Source organism: Hyalella azteca, unplaced genomic scaffold (assembly GCF_000764305.2).
Source record: "Hyalella azteca isolate HAZT.00-mixed unplaced genomic scaffold, Hazt_2.0.2 contig7007, whole genome shotgun sequence".
Taxonomy (NCBI): domain Eukaryota; kingdom Metazoa; phylum Arthropoda; class Malacostraca; order Amphipoda; family Hyalellidae; genus Hyalella; species Hyalella azteca.
In genome coordinates, this window is record NW_025937144.1 from 11,702 (window position 1) to 29,608 (window position 17,907).

Consider the following 17,907-nt stretch of genomic DNA (forward strand, 5'->3'; position numbering starts at 1 on the left):
ATGGGAGGTTGGAGGTTCTCTATTTACATATATACATGCGTTCACGCTTTTTTATTTATATATATATATATATATAAATTTTTTTAGTGAGAACTTCAACCGAGAGTGACGTACAGTAAAGACGTGACCGAAACCCCTGGACGAAACGAAACAACCAACCCTCCACCTTCCCCCGAGTCTCGAGCGACTCACTCATCGCCTTCATTATCATCATCCCTTACTCATCATATCCATAAAAGAAATACCCAAATAAACAATCGAAACTGCTCTGTATACTGGTATACTCGTAGCTTTTATAATAAAGAGGGAATTAACCTATTTCGACGTTCATTTGCCTATTTCGAAATTGCAATGGTTCATTGCAACCCAACAACAGGGTACGGTGCAATGGTTAATTGAAATGATTGTTAAGCATTTACGGTAGCAATTCGAGTGGTTGAGCCGACGGTAACTGAATTACTTGATTGAATCTCTGGACTGACCGATAACTCACGATTTACTTCACAATGGGCTGACACATATTTTTCTCAATTTATTTTAAATTTCGGGCAAGATCCTCTCGCTAGCCGTGCTACTATGCTTTGATGCAACTAGCTAATGCAAACCAAGAGTTCTGAGCAGCCAAGTGCGCTTCATTTTTAAAGTTAAAGTTAAACTGCATAGGTTACGTGTTAGAGGTCACCAATGGCCAATTTCACAATTGTTTGCTATTTCTTCCGTAGACAAGAAAGCTATAGCCTGTTCACACCTACACTAATTTTCAGTTTAATCCAACCTTACCGGACCTAGGCATCCAGTCAGTAGCTACTGGAAGGTGGAAAGGAGTAAAAAGTGAAGAGTTACAGGTCCAGGAGCCGTACTAATTAAAATAGCTTCGGATTCATTACTTTGTCAGCCAATCATTGAGGGCTTTTTATACAAAAATCGTCTAATCGCAGACGATTAATTTTAATTGTTCTTTGCGTGTACTTAGAGAGCTGTGTCTTCCTAAGCGAGTTTGTATGTGGTAAGGTGAGAGGATGCTGTAAGTACGTAAGGAGGTGGGGTCGTGGTGAGCATACGTTTGTCGAGTTGGGTGTAAAGTAAGCCAGTCCGGTGCGGAGCTAAGTATCCAACAATTCAGTGAGGTCAGTAACTTCTTGGCTCAGTGTCTGGGCGTTGGATCCCAGGCCAGTTTAAATGCTAAATCTGTGGTCAACGGCTGCGTTCCATCTGTACAGTCGTCAGCTGTCTTGAGTTATGGCTGCGTTCCATCTGTACAATCGTCAGCTGTCTTGAATAACTCACACCTATATTCCATAGATCTGCCGAAATTTCGTTACAAGGGACGAAATGAAATCTTTTGTTGTAGCATTTTTTTGTTTAGTTTGCCAACTGAAATACTTGTGCAACGGTGTTGAAGCTAGCTACTCATCCGTTCTGCTAAATGTCGAGTATGAAACTTTCCCAATCTCGAGAGGAGACGAGACACGCATCTCGAGAGAAGATGCAAGATTTCACAATACCCGACCTTATAAGGTGAGATTTAATGTCGAAATAGGCGGTCCCTCGTAATCGTTAAGGTTAGCAGATAATAATTTGTCCAGAGATGATTTTTCTAAACGTTTTTCCATTTCAAATCAGAATTTTGACGTGACTTTTTAGACGTTCTACAGGGTGACACAAAAAAAACAGAGCTCACTAAAAGTCTTATAACTCCTGAAATTTTATTCAGTTTGAAACAAAAATTCTATGGAATTATGTACAACCTATGTAGCCAACATCTGCAAAATCTCAATTCTATACCACAAAAACTCTTTGTTCTACAGCCGCTCAAAGATATGTTCCAGATGCGCGCCCAAAATGTCTTTTGCTCTGTAGTCCAAGGCATCTCGAAGCTCACACGTGGTAGACTCTTAGATCAATCCGTCTTCTTAATGAATCTGAAACAAATAACAGGATTACTTGAGTATTGTGGAAATTATTCAACTTTTTATGAGCTCTGTTTTTTTTGTGTCACCCTGATAATTATTAATTATTAATTATTAATTATTAATAAGTATTAAGTTCGACACATGATTTTGTCACAGAACATACATCAAGGTCCCAAAAATCAAATTAGATTTGCGTCGAATAGATACGATGGAATAGAAAAATTCGTACTTGGTATGCGTTGACCTCACAAGCATACGGTAACAAATTAGTTAGCTTTTCACAAATCAAGGACCACGAAACAATACGTACTTACATCGGTGTCAACTACATCATATGTCAATATTTATTGATAAGAAAAATTATAATTATAACCAACTTATTCTATGCAGGAACTACCTCCGGCTCAGTTCACATGGGGCGGTCTCTACCCTCGAGACACCGCCACTCGCGAGGTCAAGTCTTTGGACGGAATTTGGAACTTCAGACTCAGTCCCAAAGATGACCCTGACAAGGGCTTCAGGGAAGAATGGTACAGCGCCCCACTCGCGAGCTCTGGTAACGTTATTGCAATGGCCGTGCCAAGCAGCTACAATGACGTCACTCAGGACAAAGACTTGAGGGACCATGTGGGGTGGGCTTGGTGAGTTGTTCGTGTCAAATGACCAACATTTTATGCCCTTAATTTTAACCATATAGCAACTGATAGATTAACCGTACTAAATGATATTCGTGTCTAAAAGTGTGTCAGGATAGTTATCATCAATTCTAAAAGGGTTAATACTGACTGATTGTAATTACCGTTCATTTAGCACCAATTTGCCTATTACCATTCCATTAGCTACATGGGCATGGTACGTCACCAATCGTTAATTGCACAAATTACCCATGCCTTGTATGCGTTCAACGCCTAATTACTCGCATATAATTAGCTTATATGACTAGAACTTGTATTTTCAGGTACGACACTTTCTTCATGACGCCTAGACGCTGGTTGGAAGACGGCGAGCGTGTGCTGGTGCGGTTGGGATCTGTTCACTACAGTTGTGTGGTGTACGTGAACGGCGTTGCTGTAACGGCCCACGAAGGAGGACATCTTCCAGTGCTTGCTGATGTTACATTAGCAGTCAAGCCAGCTGGCCAAGCGAATCTCTTAACAGTGGCTGTCAATAACGTCCTCACCAACGAGACCATTCCGCAGGGCGAGATACAATACAAGACAGACGAGACTATGTGAGTAAAACCCTAATTTTAATCTGAGACTTTCCGCTGCTTAGCATTATTCATTAGCTTTTACGTAATCTATATGTTAGCTTCTACATTTTTTAATATGAAATTGTCATCATTTCTCAATTTTTTGTAGCTCATCATCTATCCAACTTAATGTACCTCTGCAAAAATTTTTAGCATATAAATAAAAAAATGCAATACAACTAATTGCACCTTGTTTTGTTCGCCATTTATATTAAATTACAGTAAAAAATTATTTTACGGCTGACGAAAGAGTGTTTTTGAAGATTTTGAGTTATTGTTCGATCGTCAATTGCATTGATTCTGTCAGGTTGGTTTCCGTAGTGGCTTACTTTAGGCGAGTATGTTAGTTCTCGTATGAACAGGTTGCGGCAAAAATCGTACAGAGAGAGGGTTGCAATGAAACACTGGTACCTTTAATATTAAATTGGAGAATTCAAGTTCACATCCTACGTTGAAAAGAAACAACGTACATGAAAAAGAACGTACTTACCTTTGGTACATGAAAAAGAAAGTCCGAACACAATAAAAAGTTTAGAACCTATCAGTTAACATCGCTCAAACTTCTCTATTTACCAGAAACGGTGACCCGTTACAGTTCCGTTGAGTCGTACGACAGTTGCAAACTACCGTATTTTGCGCACACGCCTGCGGCCGTACCGCCGGTGTTGCCGCGCGTCCCTTTCACAGTAGTTGCTCTTTCTTTTAGCCGTATTTCCCGCGCTTACAGTGATGTCTCACGGTGGGTCTAACCGTAGAATTTATGACGACCGTACTTAGGAATAGTGGCGTTCGTCTCCATAGTCGATGATGTTTCTCCAAGCTCGTGGCCTCACTGCTGCTGATGATGAACGTGACTTTACCGCTTCTTCCAATGAGAATCACGACCGTACTGTGCTGATGACCGTACCGATGAAAATTGTTACGCAGTGCTTCAAACTTTACAGGATTGCCGGTGTTATTATCGTTGGACGTTTTGTGGCCTCTCGCGTTGTCTCACGGCTGAGTCACAGCCGTAGCAGTGATGTTGACCGTACATATATGGCGAAGTCGTGGCCGTTACTTGTAAATTTTTAACGCGTTCGCAGGAATAGTAGTTGCCTCGATGAGTCTAGTTTTCTCGTCACCGTCAATGCTCGAAAACGTGGCCCAAGGCAGGGTGGCCCAGTGGTTAAAGTTCAGAGTACCAAGATTGACGCACTAGAGAGGCGCTGGTTCGATCCCAGCTCTGCGCCAGTTTCTGGTCAGAATCGGCAAGGAGGCCGGGCGGTAAAGCACAGCAGGATTGTAGCAGTGCGTTGCGAGTTCGAGACCTCAAAATGCTGTGAATATTTTGCGATGTTAAGAATCGGCGACAGGCCTACGGCCTAATAAATGCTGAAACCGCCATTATTGAAACCTCCTGCCTCACGGTCGGCGGCCGTCACAACGTTCGCAGACTGCAGACCGTACTGGCGTGACCGTGACTACAGTAGAACAACCCTTTGGCGTGAATTTTAGGGTTTTTATATAGGCAGACGACGCGCACAATTAAGCCTAGCCCTTGAAGGGATGCCGAATCCCTCGACTGGAATTTCCCTCGCGCTGAGCTCGCCAACGCTTGATGTAAACTTACTTGTTCCAATGGTCTCGAACAATCGCGTCTTGTACTTACTGCATCGCTTCCACCAGCATTCTCGGCTTTCTCAACATCTACGCAAAAATACATGTTCAATATTACCTATTTTATTCATTAGCCTTGGGAGGACATTATTAGAGTAGGAATTACGACTGTTAATTAGGATGTGATGCAAATAGCAAGATATAAGGCAAAGTGGTTGTTCCTGTTTATGGGGAAAATTTATAGGGTAAAAAATTTTATGGTCGTTTAGGGTAAAAATCAAAGCGACGCTGCGCTGCGGGGTATTTAAGTAGTTCGGCCTCGGCGCCCCGCGAGAGGAGTTTCGTGGCAGCCGGCCGAGTGCAAGGTTGTGTTATTTGTCTCTGTTGGGCAACGCGACCAGTCGAAGGTCGGAACAGTGCTGACGACGTGAGATTATTCGACGAGTGAACCGATTTTGCCTGAGGATTGAAGACCACGCTATGAGATCTGACGACGTAAGATTATTCGACGAGTGAACCGATTTTCCCTGAGGATTGAAGACCACGCTATGAGATCTGACGACGTTAGATTAATTATTCGACGAGTGAACCGATTTTTCCTGAGGATTGAAGATCACGCTATGAGATCTGACGACGTAAGATTATTCGAAGATTGAAACGATTTTGCCTGAGGATTGAAGACCGCCCTATGAGATCTGACGACGTAAGATTATTCAACGAGTGAACCGATTTTCCCCGAGGATTGAAGACCACACTACGAGATCAGACGACGTAAGATCGAGAACCCCAGCCAGCTACGAAGCTAGTTCGTTATCTACTTCCCTGGAGTCGAGAATCACCTCAGCGCAGCCGCGTCAAGAATTATCATCGAGGAGAGGCTGGCCAAAATCTGTGAAGGCCTCGCAAGACTGACCGGAATTTAAATTGCTGCACTGCCACTTCCAAAAGCTGGTGATATACCCGTTAGGAATTTAATGGAGGCAAAGCTGTTGTTTGCTCTGAGATTTATTTGCTATTACCGTGCTTTTTTTGTGTCACTTCATCTATCGATCTTGTAAGTGACGTAAATCCGTGTTATGGACCCAGAATGTTGTTCAATTCTTGTACCTACTCCTCTAGATGGTTTATTATGTCCGTGCAGTAGATGCCGTACGTATCGGAGATCCAACTCTTTAATAGGTGTATGATTTACCTCCATACTATAGAAAGTTTAATCTTTTCATGTGTTGTCATTTTTCCCTTCTTGTTAACTTCGTTCCTGCTAGGTCGAGGACTGGAAACGAACCATTATAGCCACTGCGGCCAGACCAACCTGACAACTCAATCGAGTTACTCTGGAGAGAAAGATTGAAATAATAACATCAAGACGACAAATCTCCGTCTCTTAAATAATATAACATAACATAGCGATGTCGGCGCTGAAGAGTAGACCTGATGTGGCCTGTCGTCGATTCTCGTACTTTTCGTGACTTGTTCGCAGAAGATCCAAAAGCATGTCCTTTGGCCGTAATTTTTCTAGACTGAAGATAATTTGAAATAGCTACTAGACTTCCACCGGGTTCGATATGGTGCTAGGCATTTAAAGTCTGAACATATATTTTTACATAGCTTCATCTAGGCTGTTCTCTTAACGAGTTTATACTCGGAGCGTCAACGATGTAATCGGGGAAGATGTTCCACATGTCGGTGATTCGAAGCGAGCAGAAATTTTGTCGCGTGGATGAGTTGCTACTCAGTTTTTTTAGCTTACATTCGTGGCCCCTGGTGTTGTTCTTGTTTAAAATTCTAGCAATCCTTCTGGGACCTTGTATAAACTATGAGTATTCTTGTATACCTACTTCGATGAGGTCCCCACGCAGATGTCGATAACGATAACAGAGGCTTGGAAGCTTCATAATCTTTATTCTTTCTTCACAGGGCTTGGCCCTTCAAGCCTGGAATTATCCTTGTTTCACGTTTATGTTGCATAAACATAAACTCATAACTATTTCTTAACTTTAATCACGGATAAAGATCTTTTCCCATGTAAATGATAAAGAATGCAACTTATTCCAGGTATCCACCTGGATATTTCATCCAACAGTACGATTTCGACTTTTTCAACTATGCTGGCATCCATCGTCCTGTGCTGCTGTATTCCACACCTCAGAGCTACATCGATGACATCACTGTCGTCACGGACGCTACAGGCAAGCTGGTTATCTCCAACCTATAATAGCGTTGAAACTAAGTTGATTACCAGTTCATGTTGTTCAAAAATATATTCAACGTTATTCTAAAGTGAGATTGAGACTTGCTTCTTCGGCAGTGGTGTGTGAGGAGCATAGGTAAATGCGTAGCATTTCATCGGTCATCTTCCCAAAAGTTGACTTGCTCATCTTATTTAAACTGTTGCCCAACAGGAGTGCTGAACTTCACAGTCGATTATGTAGCTGCTGCAGGAGTGACCGACCTCTCGTGCTCTGTCGACGTCTTCGACGCGAACATGTCTTCGGTGGCACATGCCGACGCGTGTCAAGGGACAGTTACGATTTCCAACCCTCAGCTATGGTGGCCATACCTAATGAATCCAAAACCTGGATACTTATACACACTCAGGGTACGATTGCAACCACCCTTGATCTTGACAATATATCTCCTTATCCACGTCGTGTTAGGAATCACAAAGTCTCTAGGTTTAAGTTGCATATGAACAGTCATCACCTGCAACGTGCACGAGGCCTTTTCTATGCTACTAAATGTTATAGAAGTAATATAAATAAAATTAATCGGCCACTAATATATTGAAAAAAGCTGGAAAACGCAACGGTGACGATAAATGACCGTATTTTGAAACAGGGTAGCATCAAGGCGGCCGACGGATCCTTGGTGGACCAATACCCGGTCAAAGTAGGGCTTCGAGCACTGTCTTGGGGCGCCACGGGGATTTCTCTCAATGGCAAGCCGCTTTACATCCATGGCTGCGGCAAGCATGAAGATTCTGACGTGAGTTTTTCCCAGCTGCGTTGAGTAGATCTCCTCGATGCGCAATGACATTATTCACAGAACGCGGTGTAGTTTCACGCGTCTTAATTGCTGTGCAGGTCTTTGCAATGTGCAGTATTGATCTTCACGCTATGCTGTGAACAGAGGTGGGCAGTAGCGCGCTACATGTAGCGGCCGCTACATTTTCAGTAGCGGTAGCGGCTCTACATTTAAGGCAATGTAGCGGTAGCGCCCGCTACATATTTAAGTAGCGATACGAGGTTTTGCCGCTACAGCGCTACCGCTACATTTATAGATAAAATTCAAAACTGGCAAAAAGTCTATGGTTCTGACCAAGGACTACTACACACATTGTAATACTATTGTATGAAACAATTATGGGCATATCATTTGTTGATGCCACTAAAACACCAGCATTTTCATAGTGTAGGCGATCGCCTCTGCTAGCAGAGGCTGGACATAGGCTATGCATGTCCTGTGTGTAGTAGTCCTTGGGTTTCATTTAAATATACGTAATGAAGCTCTGCGCATTGGTTATTGCAGTGCCAATCCACATTTTCTTGTCACAGAAGTGTTCAATCCTGCGTCCAGATCCGAGGTAAAGGTTTCGACCCAGCACTTGTGGTGAAGGACTTTTCGCTGCTGAAGTGGTTGGGAGCTAATGCCTTCCGTACTTCCCACTACCCGTACGCCGAAGAGATCATGGACCAAGCTGATGCCGAGGGCATCATGGTCATCGATGAGAGCCCAGCTGTCAATTTGAAGTAAGGATTCTGGCCTATGGAGTGAGGAACATCTTCAAAAAATCTTGCGCGGCTTCAATAGTCGGACTGCACGTCGATTCTTGCATCCATCACGAGACATCTTACTATTCACGACAGCACGTGGCTATTATCATTTCTTTCCAAAATGCACACAATAAAAATAAAAATTTTCTAAAATGATCAGATTCTTCAACATTAGAATCTCAAATTGTAGCTCATGTTGATATCACCATCGACCTTCACATTTTTATTTAGACGCGTACATTATAAGCCGAAAAAGTTTTCGGTAAAATAGTGAGACTTCGAAGAATAATTCAGAAAGAACATGATTGATGATAGTAGTCTGTAAAATTTTCTGATTAAAATTTTATGAAATGGATAAAAACCTTAAATATTTTCAGCCTCGGATTAATTGACATGTTTACTAAGTTATTTAATGTGAAGTTTATTTAAGGACCTTCGACGAGACGTTAGCCTCGCGTCACTCGGAGGTGATGCGGGAGCTTGTGAGGCGAGACAAAAACCGACCCGCCGTCATCTCCTGGAGTCTCGCTAACGAACCCAGAAGCTACCAGGCTGAGGCTGCTTCTTATTTCGCGTGTGTATTGAATGCTTGCTGTGAATACTGAGGCTGAACTTGCAACTTGCGTGAGTGCCTACTCAGCGTATCAATATCGCATGAATTTTATGCGTAGCCAATTGAGGTGCTCTCTGCATGACGGACCCTACACTGATCATCGGGAAGTTTGGTAGACATTGGTACTCTGTTTTTTCAGTGATTAGCTCAATTACTAAATTCTTTTAATTTCTCATATCTCGACGTCGATATGCGCGTTTCTTATATGATTCATTGACTTTATTCATTGTAAATTTAATGGCTACCACTAACCCACTAGTCCTCACTCTTCCATGGAGAAGTTTCGGCATAGAGAAGTTTCGGCAGTTGCCGAACCTTCCATGGAAAAGGTTCGGCAGTTTCGGAGAAGTTTCGGCAGTTGGTTATCGGACCCAACCCGTCCAGTGACAAGTGCGCTCAGCCAGGATTTCAACTCAGACCACGCCGTGCGCTCCTATTCTTCGTGTTTCTTTCACATATAATGTTAGGCCCTATGTTGGTGCAGGAACGTGTCGGCCGCCACAAGGGCTGCTGATGGCACCAGACCATTGACTGCCGCCATCATCGTGCCGTACAAGGAAGATCTCGCAGTGAGTTAACGAATGCCGTGTGTATTGAATCGGATGACTACAGCCCGGTATTGTAGATCAAGTGGCCTTAATCCTAGTCAGACTGGTGAATTATAAACGTTATAGTCGCACCGAGTGTGGGTACTCTTGCACCTATGTAGTCCTACTTGGATGAATATGAAAGTTTGACGTCAATGGCAAAGGATATGGAAGTTTTGTATCACACTCTACCGAAAAAGTGTCATATTCTCACTATATGGGGGGTGCAATTAGACGTCATTCCGTACTTATAAAGAATGCACGTTGTAAAGTTTGGCGTCCTTTTAACTGTGCCTATAATTTAACTGTTAAAGCCATGCTCTCTTTGACATCACAGCTTTGGGCCTTGAATTCTTCATGATTTCAAAGAGTTAAGCCTTGATTACTGGCCAATCGAAAGTTTTAGCCTTGGTTCTTCGGGATTGACCAGATCAAGTCTTGACAGCCTTGATTTAAGACGTTGCCATTTCGGGACAATTCGTTTAAGTCAGCGAAAACCTAATATATCTACTTTAAATTCTTCATTTTATATTAGAACCTTGTGTGCCTGATCGTCTACTCAGGCGCCATCCTTGGACGTAATCTGGGTGAACAGGTACTACTCCTGGTACACAGACACTGGTCACCTGGAACTGATACAGCAGCAGGTAGTCACGGACCTCACGCGATGGTACAACAAGTACAACAAACCAGTGGGCATCTCTGAATATGGAGCTGATGCCTTACCTGGCTTACATATGGTTTGTGTTATGTCGCATGTGTTATTTAATCGAGGATTATATGTTATGCGTATTATTACATTAATTCAAGTATGTTTTATCTATCACGTACAAATTCATCGCATATTTTGCTTAATTGAACGGAGTTGAAAAATATTTCATATTAGAATGCGAATAATGTTGTATAACTATCGTGATCATGGCAAAAAAACGTTTTCCATAAATTTAACTGAAATAATTTATATTTGGGGATTAAGCTCTATCTTCATATATTTGTATTTTTGCAGGATCCCGCGTACACGTGGAGCGAGGAATATCAGATGCAGCTTTTCCTGGCCAACTTCGCAGCGTTCGATGAGTTGCGTGGCAGCAGCGTTGCTTTCATGGGCGAAATGTTTTGGAACTTTGCCGACTTCATGACAAAGCAAGGTAGGAAATTTTGAATTTATTTTCATTTTCTTGCTTCTTCAGATAAATTAAAATTCTAAGTAAATATTTAAAGAAGGCCAAAAAATTTAGAATTTTTATTATTTATAATAAATTATATTATTTTATGTTATAATATTGTAAAATTTAGAATTTTATTGTGAACATAAAATTATTATAGGCTAAATCACCACTAACGTAAGATTAATTCAATGGCTATTGGACAAGTTTGATTAGTTGCCTCAGACAGAACGTTGCTCATTTGTTGCCACCGCAGCTCTCAACGTATAATGTGCCTTTTATTTATTACATAATTCATTTAAGTGAATTACTTCTCGATAGTCTCCGCAATTGATCGCTAAACATAGCAGACAAATTTAAGGTAAAAAATTGGTGCACTCGGTATGTAACTAAATGACTAATCGCTTTGGGTGAAAGACACGTAAATCTTGAACTAGATCAGTGGTTCTTAACCATTTTGGTGGTACATAAACCTGCAAGTTTCATACATGTGTAACCGGAAACACCGCCGCGAAGTTGAAATATTTACGGGTAGCGTGCCGACTTGGTGTAGACTTTCGTACTGAGTCCAGACACAAGGGCTCAAGAGTCGCTCTTTGGTCCGTCTCTAAAATCCCTTGCGTTGGAGAGAGGAGGAACGAACACAAGGAACTTTTATTAGTATACTGGCAATCTTCATGCGAATTACAAAGGTTCTTTATACGATGCGCAAAATTTTTTATTCGTCTTAGTCCAAAAGTTCACGGAATGAGGCTTGACACTTCAGGAGTACAAACAGCCGAGAAACCGCACAGTATGAGCCCTAATGCACAGCTGAGAATAACAAAATGGATAGCAAATGGTACGGGAACTAGCCGCACCGAGATGCCAACAACCAGCCGCAGAGATTAGGGGTTCTAGCTCTAATGCACCGCGAGAATCACAAACAAAGATGGACAGCAAAATGGTACGGGAACTAACCGCAACGACATGCTAACAATCAGCCGCAGAGATTAGGGGTTCTAGCCCTAATGCAACGCAACGTATCACAAAACGGACAGCAAATAGTACGGGAACTAGTCGCACTGAGATGCCATCGACCAGCCGCAGAGATTAGGGGTTCTAGCCCTAATACACTGCCAAATCACAAAAAACGGACGGCAAATGGTACGGGAACTAACCGCACCGAGATGCCAACAATCAGCCGCAGAGACTAGGGGTTCCAGCCTAATACACTGTCAAAGCACAAGAACGGGACAGCAAATGATATGGGAACTAACCGCACCGAGATGCAGATACACTGTCGAAGCACAAAAACGGACAGCAAATTGTTCATTTTTTAAAGTAATTTTATATATAAGTATTTTAAAAAATTTTTCCATCTCGACTATGCTGCGATGATTTAAATAAGAATCAAATTTAATTAGGCCGACAAAATTGTCTTTCATTTTAAACTTGATGACAGGAAAACGTCGCAAAATACAAAAGGGCGATCTGTTATGAATATTCACTTGAGCACCTCCATACCTACTGCATCACGTGCACCTATCATATCATCATCATATCTATATATAGAGATATACTTATAGATCATAGCATTCATGGATCGTATTTCATCAACGAAGATGAGTCGGTGCGCGCGCAGCGAGCGAGTCGACAAATCGAAGTGCTACATCACAATCGCCTGTGAGTGCGAGTTTCGGCATGTATACATCCTTGAATTTTCTCAACGGACTTAACAGAAGCAGTGTTCGTTTACGAGTACATTTGGTGAAGTGTTTATTACACCACGGTGATTTTCTGATACTTTTTTCTGCGTTATTCTTTTTATAAAGCATTTACCACTCCGTTCATTCGACGTCTACAGACACTACAGCACCAGGCCGACCTGGAGGCAATAAGAAAGGCGTCTTCACCAGATCACGTCAGCCAAAACCCACGTCATTCCTCATCAGGGATCGCTACCTCAGCTTGGCTTCAGGGAAGCAAAGTCCGCAAGAGTCCTGTCGCTGGTTCAAGTCAACACCTTGATTCTTGAGTGTGGCTGGTCCCATGATCTGATGGTCCGACACCAGGCAATCAACCAAACTTATTTTCATCACTTGATCCTACTAACACTTTTGTTGGGAATAAAAATTTGTACCATTGCAGAATTCGTTTATAAAATCCCAATTTCAGCCTTAAGTGGCTTTCAGGGTGCGTACTGGTATTTAGAGAAAAAAATTCCATGATTTTCCCATGACTCTCCATGACCATAAATATGATTTTCCAAGATTCGTATACGACAGGTTTAGCAAAACTGGAATACTAACCGTGCACATTCTATCATCTCCTACAGTTGATAAATAGCAAACGTGTAAATGCATAGAGCAGGCAGACACAGAGGAACAAAAATGACACAAATCTGAAAATCAAGCCCACACTGGTATTATTACGAATTCAATAGTGTCAAATCACAACAAATATTTAATAATGCTCACAAGATAGTACATGGTAATGTCAATACAGTTCAGAACACTCTCCAACACCACTACCGACTACCCTAACATTCAACTGGCAGCTATTTCATCAACTTTTTCTTTAATGTTCAGTTCAAGAGTGTCTATCTTTGTTTTCAAAGATTGCCTCATGGCGTTGAACTTTGTGATAACTTTCAAATCCAGCCTTCTCTCCATTGCTTATGCATATTCATCTGCTGCTTGCTCAAGCGCCTTGATGCCCTCCTCCGTACGCCTTTTCTTCTTCAGTTTATCTAGCTTATCGAACCAAGCCTTCCTCTTCTGGGTCTTCGCATTCTGCTCGTTCTCTTCTGCCAAATAAGTATTGTAGGCTCTTTTGACACTGCCTGCTGCCAGCAGCATCTTCTTGCTGATGGTCATCTTGTCCTGGCCACCAACATGTGCAACATCAACCACAGCACGCAGGGCAACCACCGTTTGCTCTTTCATGTTGTGCGTCATGATATCCTTGTTGAACGAAAACCTTTTTTTAGCGCATTTTCTCATTTATGGAAAAAATGCACTATTCTGCGCGCCATGTCTGTCTGTCTGTCCGTCCGTGACCTCAAGTTTTCGTCGACGAGAAAATGCGCTCTCTTTCACTCACTGCAGTGAGTACTGAGTTATATTTTTTCAAACGTGGCTTGGCCATGAGACAGTAGCATGAGCATCTGTGTGGGGGCTACGTGCCCGACCACATTCAATAATTATATGACTCCTATCAGTGGAAATTGAGGCCAAGGTAACTTAAATTGTAATATTCACTTAAATCAGATTGAAACTTTAGGTGCTGCAAGATGATGTCAGTCGAGACAAAATAAACACAACAGCAATTGATAATGTGAATTTATTTGTTAAGCTCAAGTGGTGATAATGTGAATTTATTTGTTAAGCTCATGTGACCTGCTCGATGTGATGATCCCGGAGGAATTGGAAGGCCAGGCCAGTGGTGAAGGTCGACGGGATACACGTGGTTGCGTGATGAGTCCAGATACGCGTGGTTGCGTGGTGGGACGTCGTGGACGTGACGTCGTCGTGGAGACGTTGCACAGGCAGAGATGATTGAGCGTTGCCGAGACACGAGAAGACGTTACCGGAAACACGTGGTGAAGTTGCGCAGGCACGTGATGTTGAGTTTATAGGGCACAAGATGGCGTCGTTGAAGGCACACGATGTTGAGTTTATACAGGCACCAGATGGTGTCGTTGAAGGCACGTGATGTTACTTACCGACGTTGTCCTTACGCGGGCCCATAATTATGTACCGAAGGCACGTTGAGATGTTACCGGAGGCACGTGGAGATGTTACCGGATGCACGTGGAGATGTTACCGGACGCACGTGGAGATGTTGACGAAGGCACGTTATCTTGAGTTTAAACGTTGCAAGGGCAGGAATCTTCGTCGATGTAGGGTCACTGCAAAGTAGGACAGTGTTAATACACTATTCACGACCCCATTTCACAAGTGAGCAATACATCACGTGAACTTCTACGGCATGACAAAAATTTAATTGCTCAAAACTTGCAATGTCTCTGAAATAACTTTACACTTGCACTTAACACACTGAATACAAGAGCTATTCTAAGGGCAGAGTTTCTAAGTTAGAGAACTTACGAGAGATGTTGGCAGGTCGATGTGAGAGAGGCAAATGGATGCTACAGCGGCTGCACTAGGAGGAGACCTTGGAAGGAGGAAGGCTTGGTGAAAGTGAGATGTTGCCATCAACAGAACTGAGCTTTCTCTGAACTATTCTTATGATGATGTGCAAATTATTAATGCGATAAACGTAATGCTAAGAGTATTAACATGATAAACCTAAAATTAGTTCTATGTAGCGAGATATGATGTATGTACAGGGTGACACAAAAAAAACAGAGCTCACTAAAAGTCTTATAACTCCTGAAATTTTATTCAGTTTGAAACAAAAATTCTATGGAATTATGTACAACCTATGTAGCCAACATCTGCAAAATCTCAATTCTATACCACAAAAACTCTTTGTTCTACAGCCGCTCAAAGATATGTTCCAGATGCGCGCCCCGGCGCTGCAGGCAGACTTAGAAAATATGTCTCAACTGCAAATGTCTTTTGCTCTGTAGTCCAAGGCATCTCGAAGCTCACACGTGGTAGACTCTTAGATCAATCCGTCTTCTTAATGAATCTGAAACAAATAACAGGATTACTTGAGTATTGTGGAAATTATTCAACTTTTTATGAGCTCTGTTTTTTTTGTGTCACCCTGTACATAAAATTAGTTCTATGTAGCGAGATCCGCTACATCTGCACTACATTCCAGAGCTTCTTGTAGGTGCTCTTTGACAGAATGGCATGCCAAAAAGTGTCCAGTTGAAGAAGTGTCCAGAAGTCGAAAATGCTTGAAACTGTGCGAAGTGGAGAAGTTGAAAAAGTGAAGAAGTTGAAAGTGAAGAAATTGAAAGTGAAGAAGTTGAAATGAAGAATTTGAAAATGCTTGAAACTGCGCGTTCAGTTCATTGCAATGTTGTGATTCATCTCTACAGTTGCACATCTCATCGCACAACACAATCCACATCTGTGTTCGGTAATCTCTTGGCATCAACAAGCAAAGTGAGACAGTTCTTCAACTGTATCTTGTCGGCTTCCTTACAGTCCTTCTTGATGAAGACTTTTGGCACCAGCCATCTCAGGTTCCTACCGAAGCCATACCTGATAGGTCTCTTGTCCAGTAGCATTTGAACTACAGCCTGCATGAAGTCCCGCGCTCGTGTCTTGAAAGTGAGAACTTGCATTGCACTCGCCTTCTTGTCGGCAAGCAGTTTTTTTATCGTGGTCCTGGCCATGTAACCAACATCAACCTTATTAAGGAAAATCAAAAAGCGTTTTGTTCCATGACTTCCAATGACCTGAAATGAAATCCAATGACTTTCCAGGCCTGGAAATAAAAAATCTAATTCCATGACTTTCCAGGTTTTCAATGACCGGTACGCACCATGTGTACACTGGTCAATATAGTTGCAGCTACCGGTAGATTTTTATTTACAGAGTTTGCAATAGACATGCAAATGATGCAAGCATTGCAATTTCACTCCGTGTCATTGTCTGCATGTGCCACTCCCAGTTTTCGAATTTCGCGGTTAGTTTCCTATACAGCAGCAGAGCAGAGAGCCCTTCTGACTTCGGGGCAACAAGACTGTCCGAGAGGCGAGAATCGAGTAATGTACAAGCATACGACAACAAAAACTAACATGATAAACTCAAGTTTTAAATCATTTTATCACAGCTTAAAATACAAATAGTTCAAGAACTTCATAAATATATTATGAATTTTTAACGCAGAAATGTTACGATTAACTCATCTGACCTATAGGCTATAACCTCTTCCGTCTTAACTGCATGTGACACAACGTCTTCCGGTTTATAGCTTCATCTGACCTAACCTCATCAGGTTTACCTGCATCTGGCCTAAACTCTTCCGGCTTAATTGCATCTGACCGAAGCTCTTCCGGCTTAACTGCATTTGACCTAACTTCTTCCGACTTAATTGCACCTGACCTAACCTCTTTCGGCTTAACTGCATGTGACCTAACCTCTTCCGACTTAATTGCACCTGACCTAACCTCTTCCAGCTTAACTGCATGTGACCTAACCTGATTAGTATAGAAATTCATAGTATCTCAAAATTGTTAATATATGTAGAACCGTTGAAGATTGATTGAAGCCGACGGTTTAAAATTCAAAACAAAGCGGGTGTAGGACGCCTCACGCGGGTAGCGAACGGGGCTATAAAAGGAGAGAGGTAGGAGAAGAGGCAGCTCAGTGCGAGTCGGCCAGCGTGCCGAGAAGACATCGTGTTGTGTGCGGAATTTAGATCACCAGAGTTCGAGCGCAGAGCCAGTGAGTGCGGAGTCAGTCGAGCGCGGAGGATCTTGCCGCACGTCGTTTGTAGCACGTATTCAGGGAACAGAGAATGTTTAGAAACAATTGTGGTGTTCGTTATTTTCTTGAGTCACGACGTCTCTTCAGACAACTTCAGCCGACCGCGTTGTATATCACCGAGAAAAAGACAACCGACGAAGAAACATTGGAACCGATCTGCCGAAATAGTGGAACTACTCTGAGATCTCACGACTTACCATCGAATAAAAGGAACTACGACTTAACTACCGATTCAAGCAAGTTATCTTGAAGCCGACCTACAACTATAGAGAAGCATTACCCGATCTGCGAGAGATTACTACCCGACCTACGAAGAAATTACTCAGAGTAACCAGTATACCCGGCGAAGAGAACGACCACGATCGGCCATCAGCATCTATACTATGGAATAGAAACCCCGCCGGTCGGTCTCGAGGAACACTGGAACGACCAGGGCGCGTCGGAGCTTCGCCACCAGTTTCATCCAGGACGCTATCGCCTCCACAGACCTCGGGTGATGTACATCTGTGAAAAATTGAAATAGTATTCTCATGGTAGCTACCTTTAGTTGTTTCCCGCTGTGTTCGCCTCGAGTAATCGTACTGTGCCTGTTAGGAGATAGTATCTAGCTCG

The 17,907-nt window shown here is 42.5% G+C and overlaps 1 protein-coding gene across 1 annotated transcript; it reads left to right on the forward strand.

The window, feature by feature from the left end:
* Nucleotides 1-1,315: 1,315 nt before the first annotated feature.
* On the forward strand, nucleotides 1,316-13,016 carry LOC108673539 (beta-glucuronidase-like). Its single transcript, XM_047881086.1, has 12 exons — nucleotides 1,316-1,518; nucleotides 2,304-2,554; nucleotides 2,872-3,144; nucleotides 6,820-6,956; nucleotides 7,161-7,363; nucleotides 7,603-7,749; nucleotides 8,341-8,513; nucleotides 8,968-9,111; nucleotides 9,635-9,719; nucleotides 10,301-10,477; nucleotides 10,744-10,885; nucleotides 12,750-13,016. The coding sequence occupies exons 1-12, from the start codon at nucleotides 1,333-1,335 to the stop codon at nucleotides 12,911-12,913; spliced, it is 2,082 nt and encodes a 693-aa protein (XP_047737042.1). The 5' UTR covers nucleotides 1,316-1,332; the 3' UTR covers nucleotides 12,914-13,016.
* The last annotated feature ends 4,891 nt before the right edge of the window (nucleotides 13,017-17,907 follow it).

Coding starts and splice junctions, on each gene's coding strand:
- LOC108673539 (XM_047881086.1), top strand. CDS start 1,333: ATGAAATCTTTTGTTGTAGCATTTTTTTGTTTAGTTTGCCAACTGAAA. Junction 6,957..7,160: donor CGTCACGGACGCTACAGGCA/AGCTGGTTATCT, acceptor TAAACTGTTGCC/CAACAGGAGTGCTGAACTTC. Junction 9,720..10,300: donor CGTACAAGGAAGATCTCGCA/GTGAGTTAACGA, acceptor TCGTCTACTCAG/GCGCCATCCTTGGACGTAAT.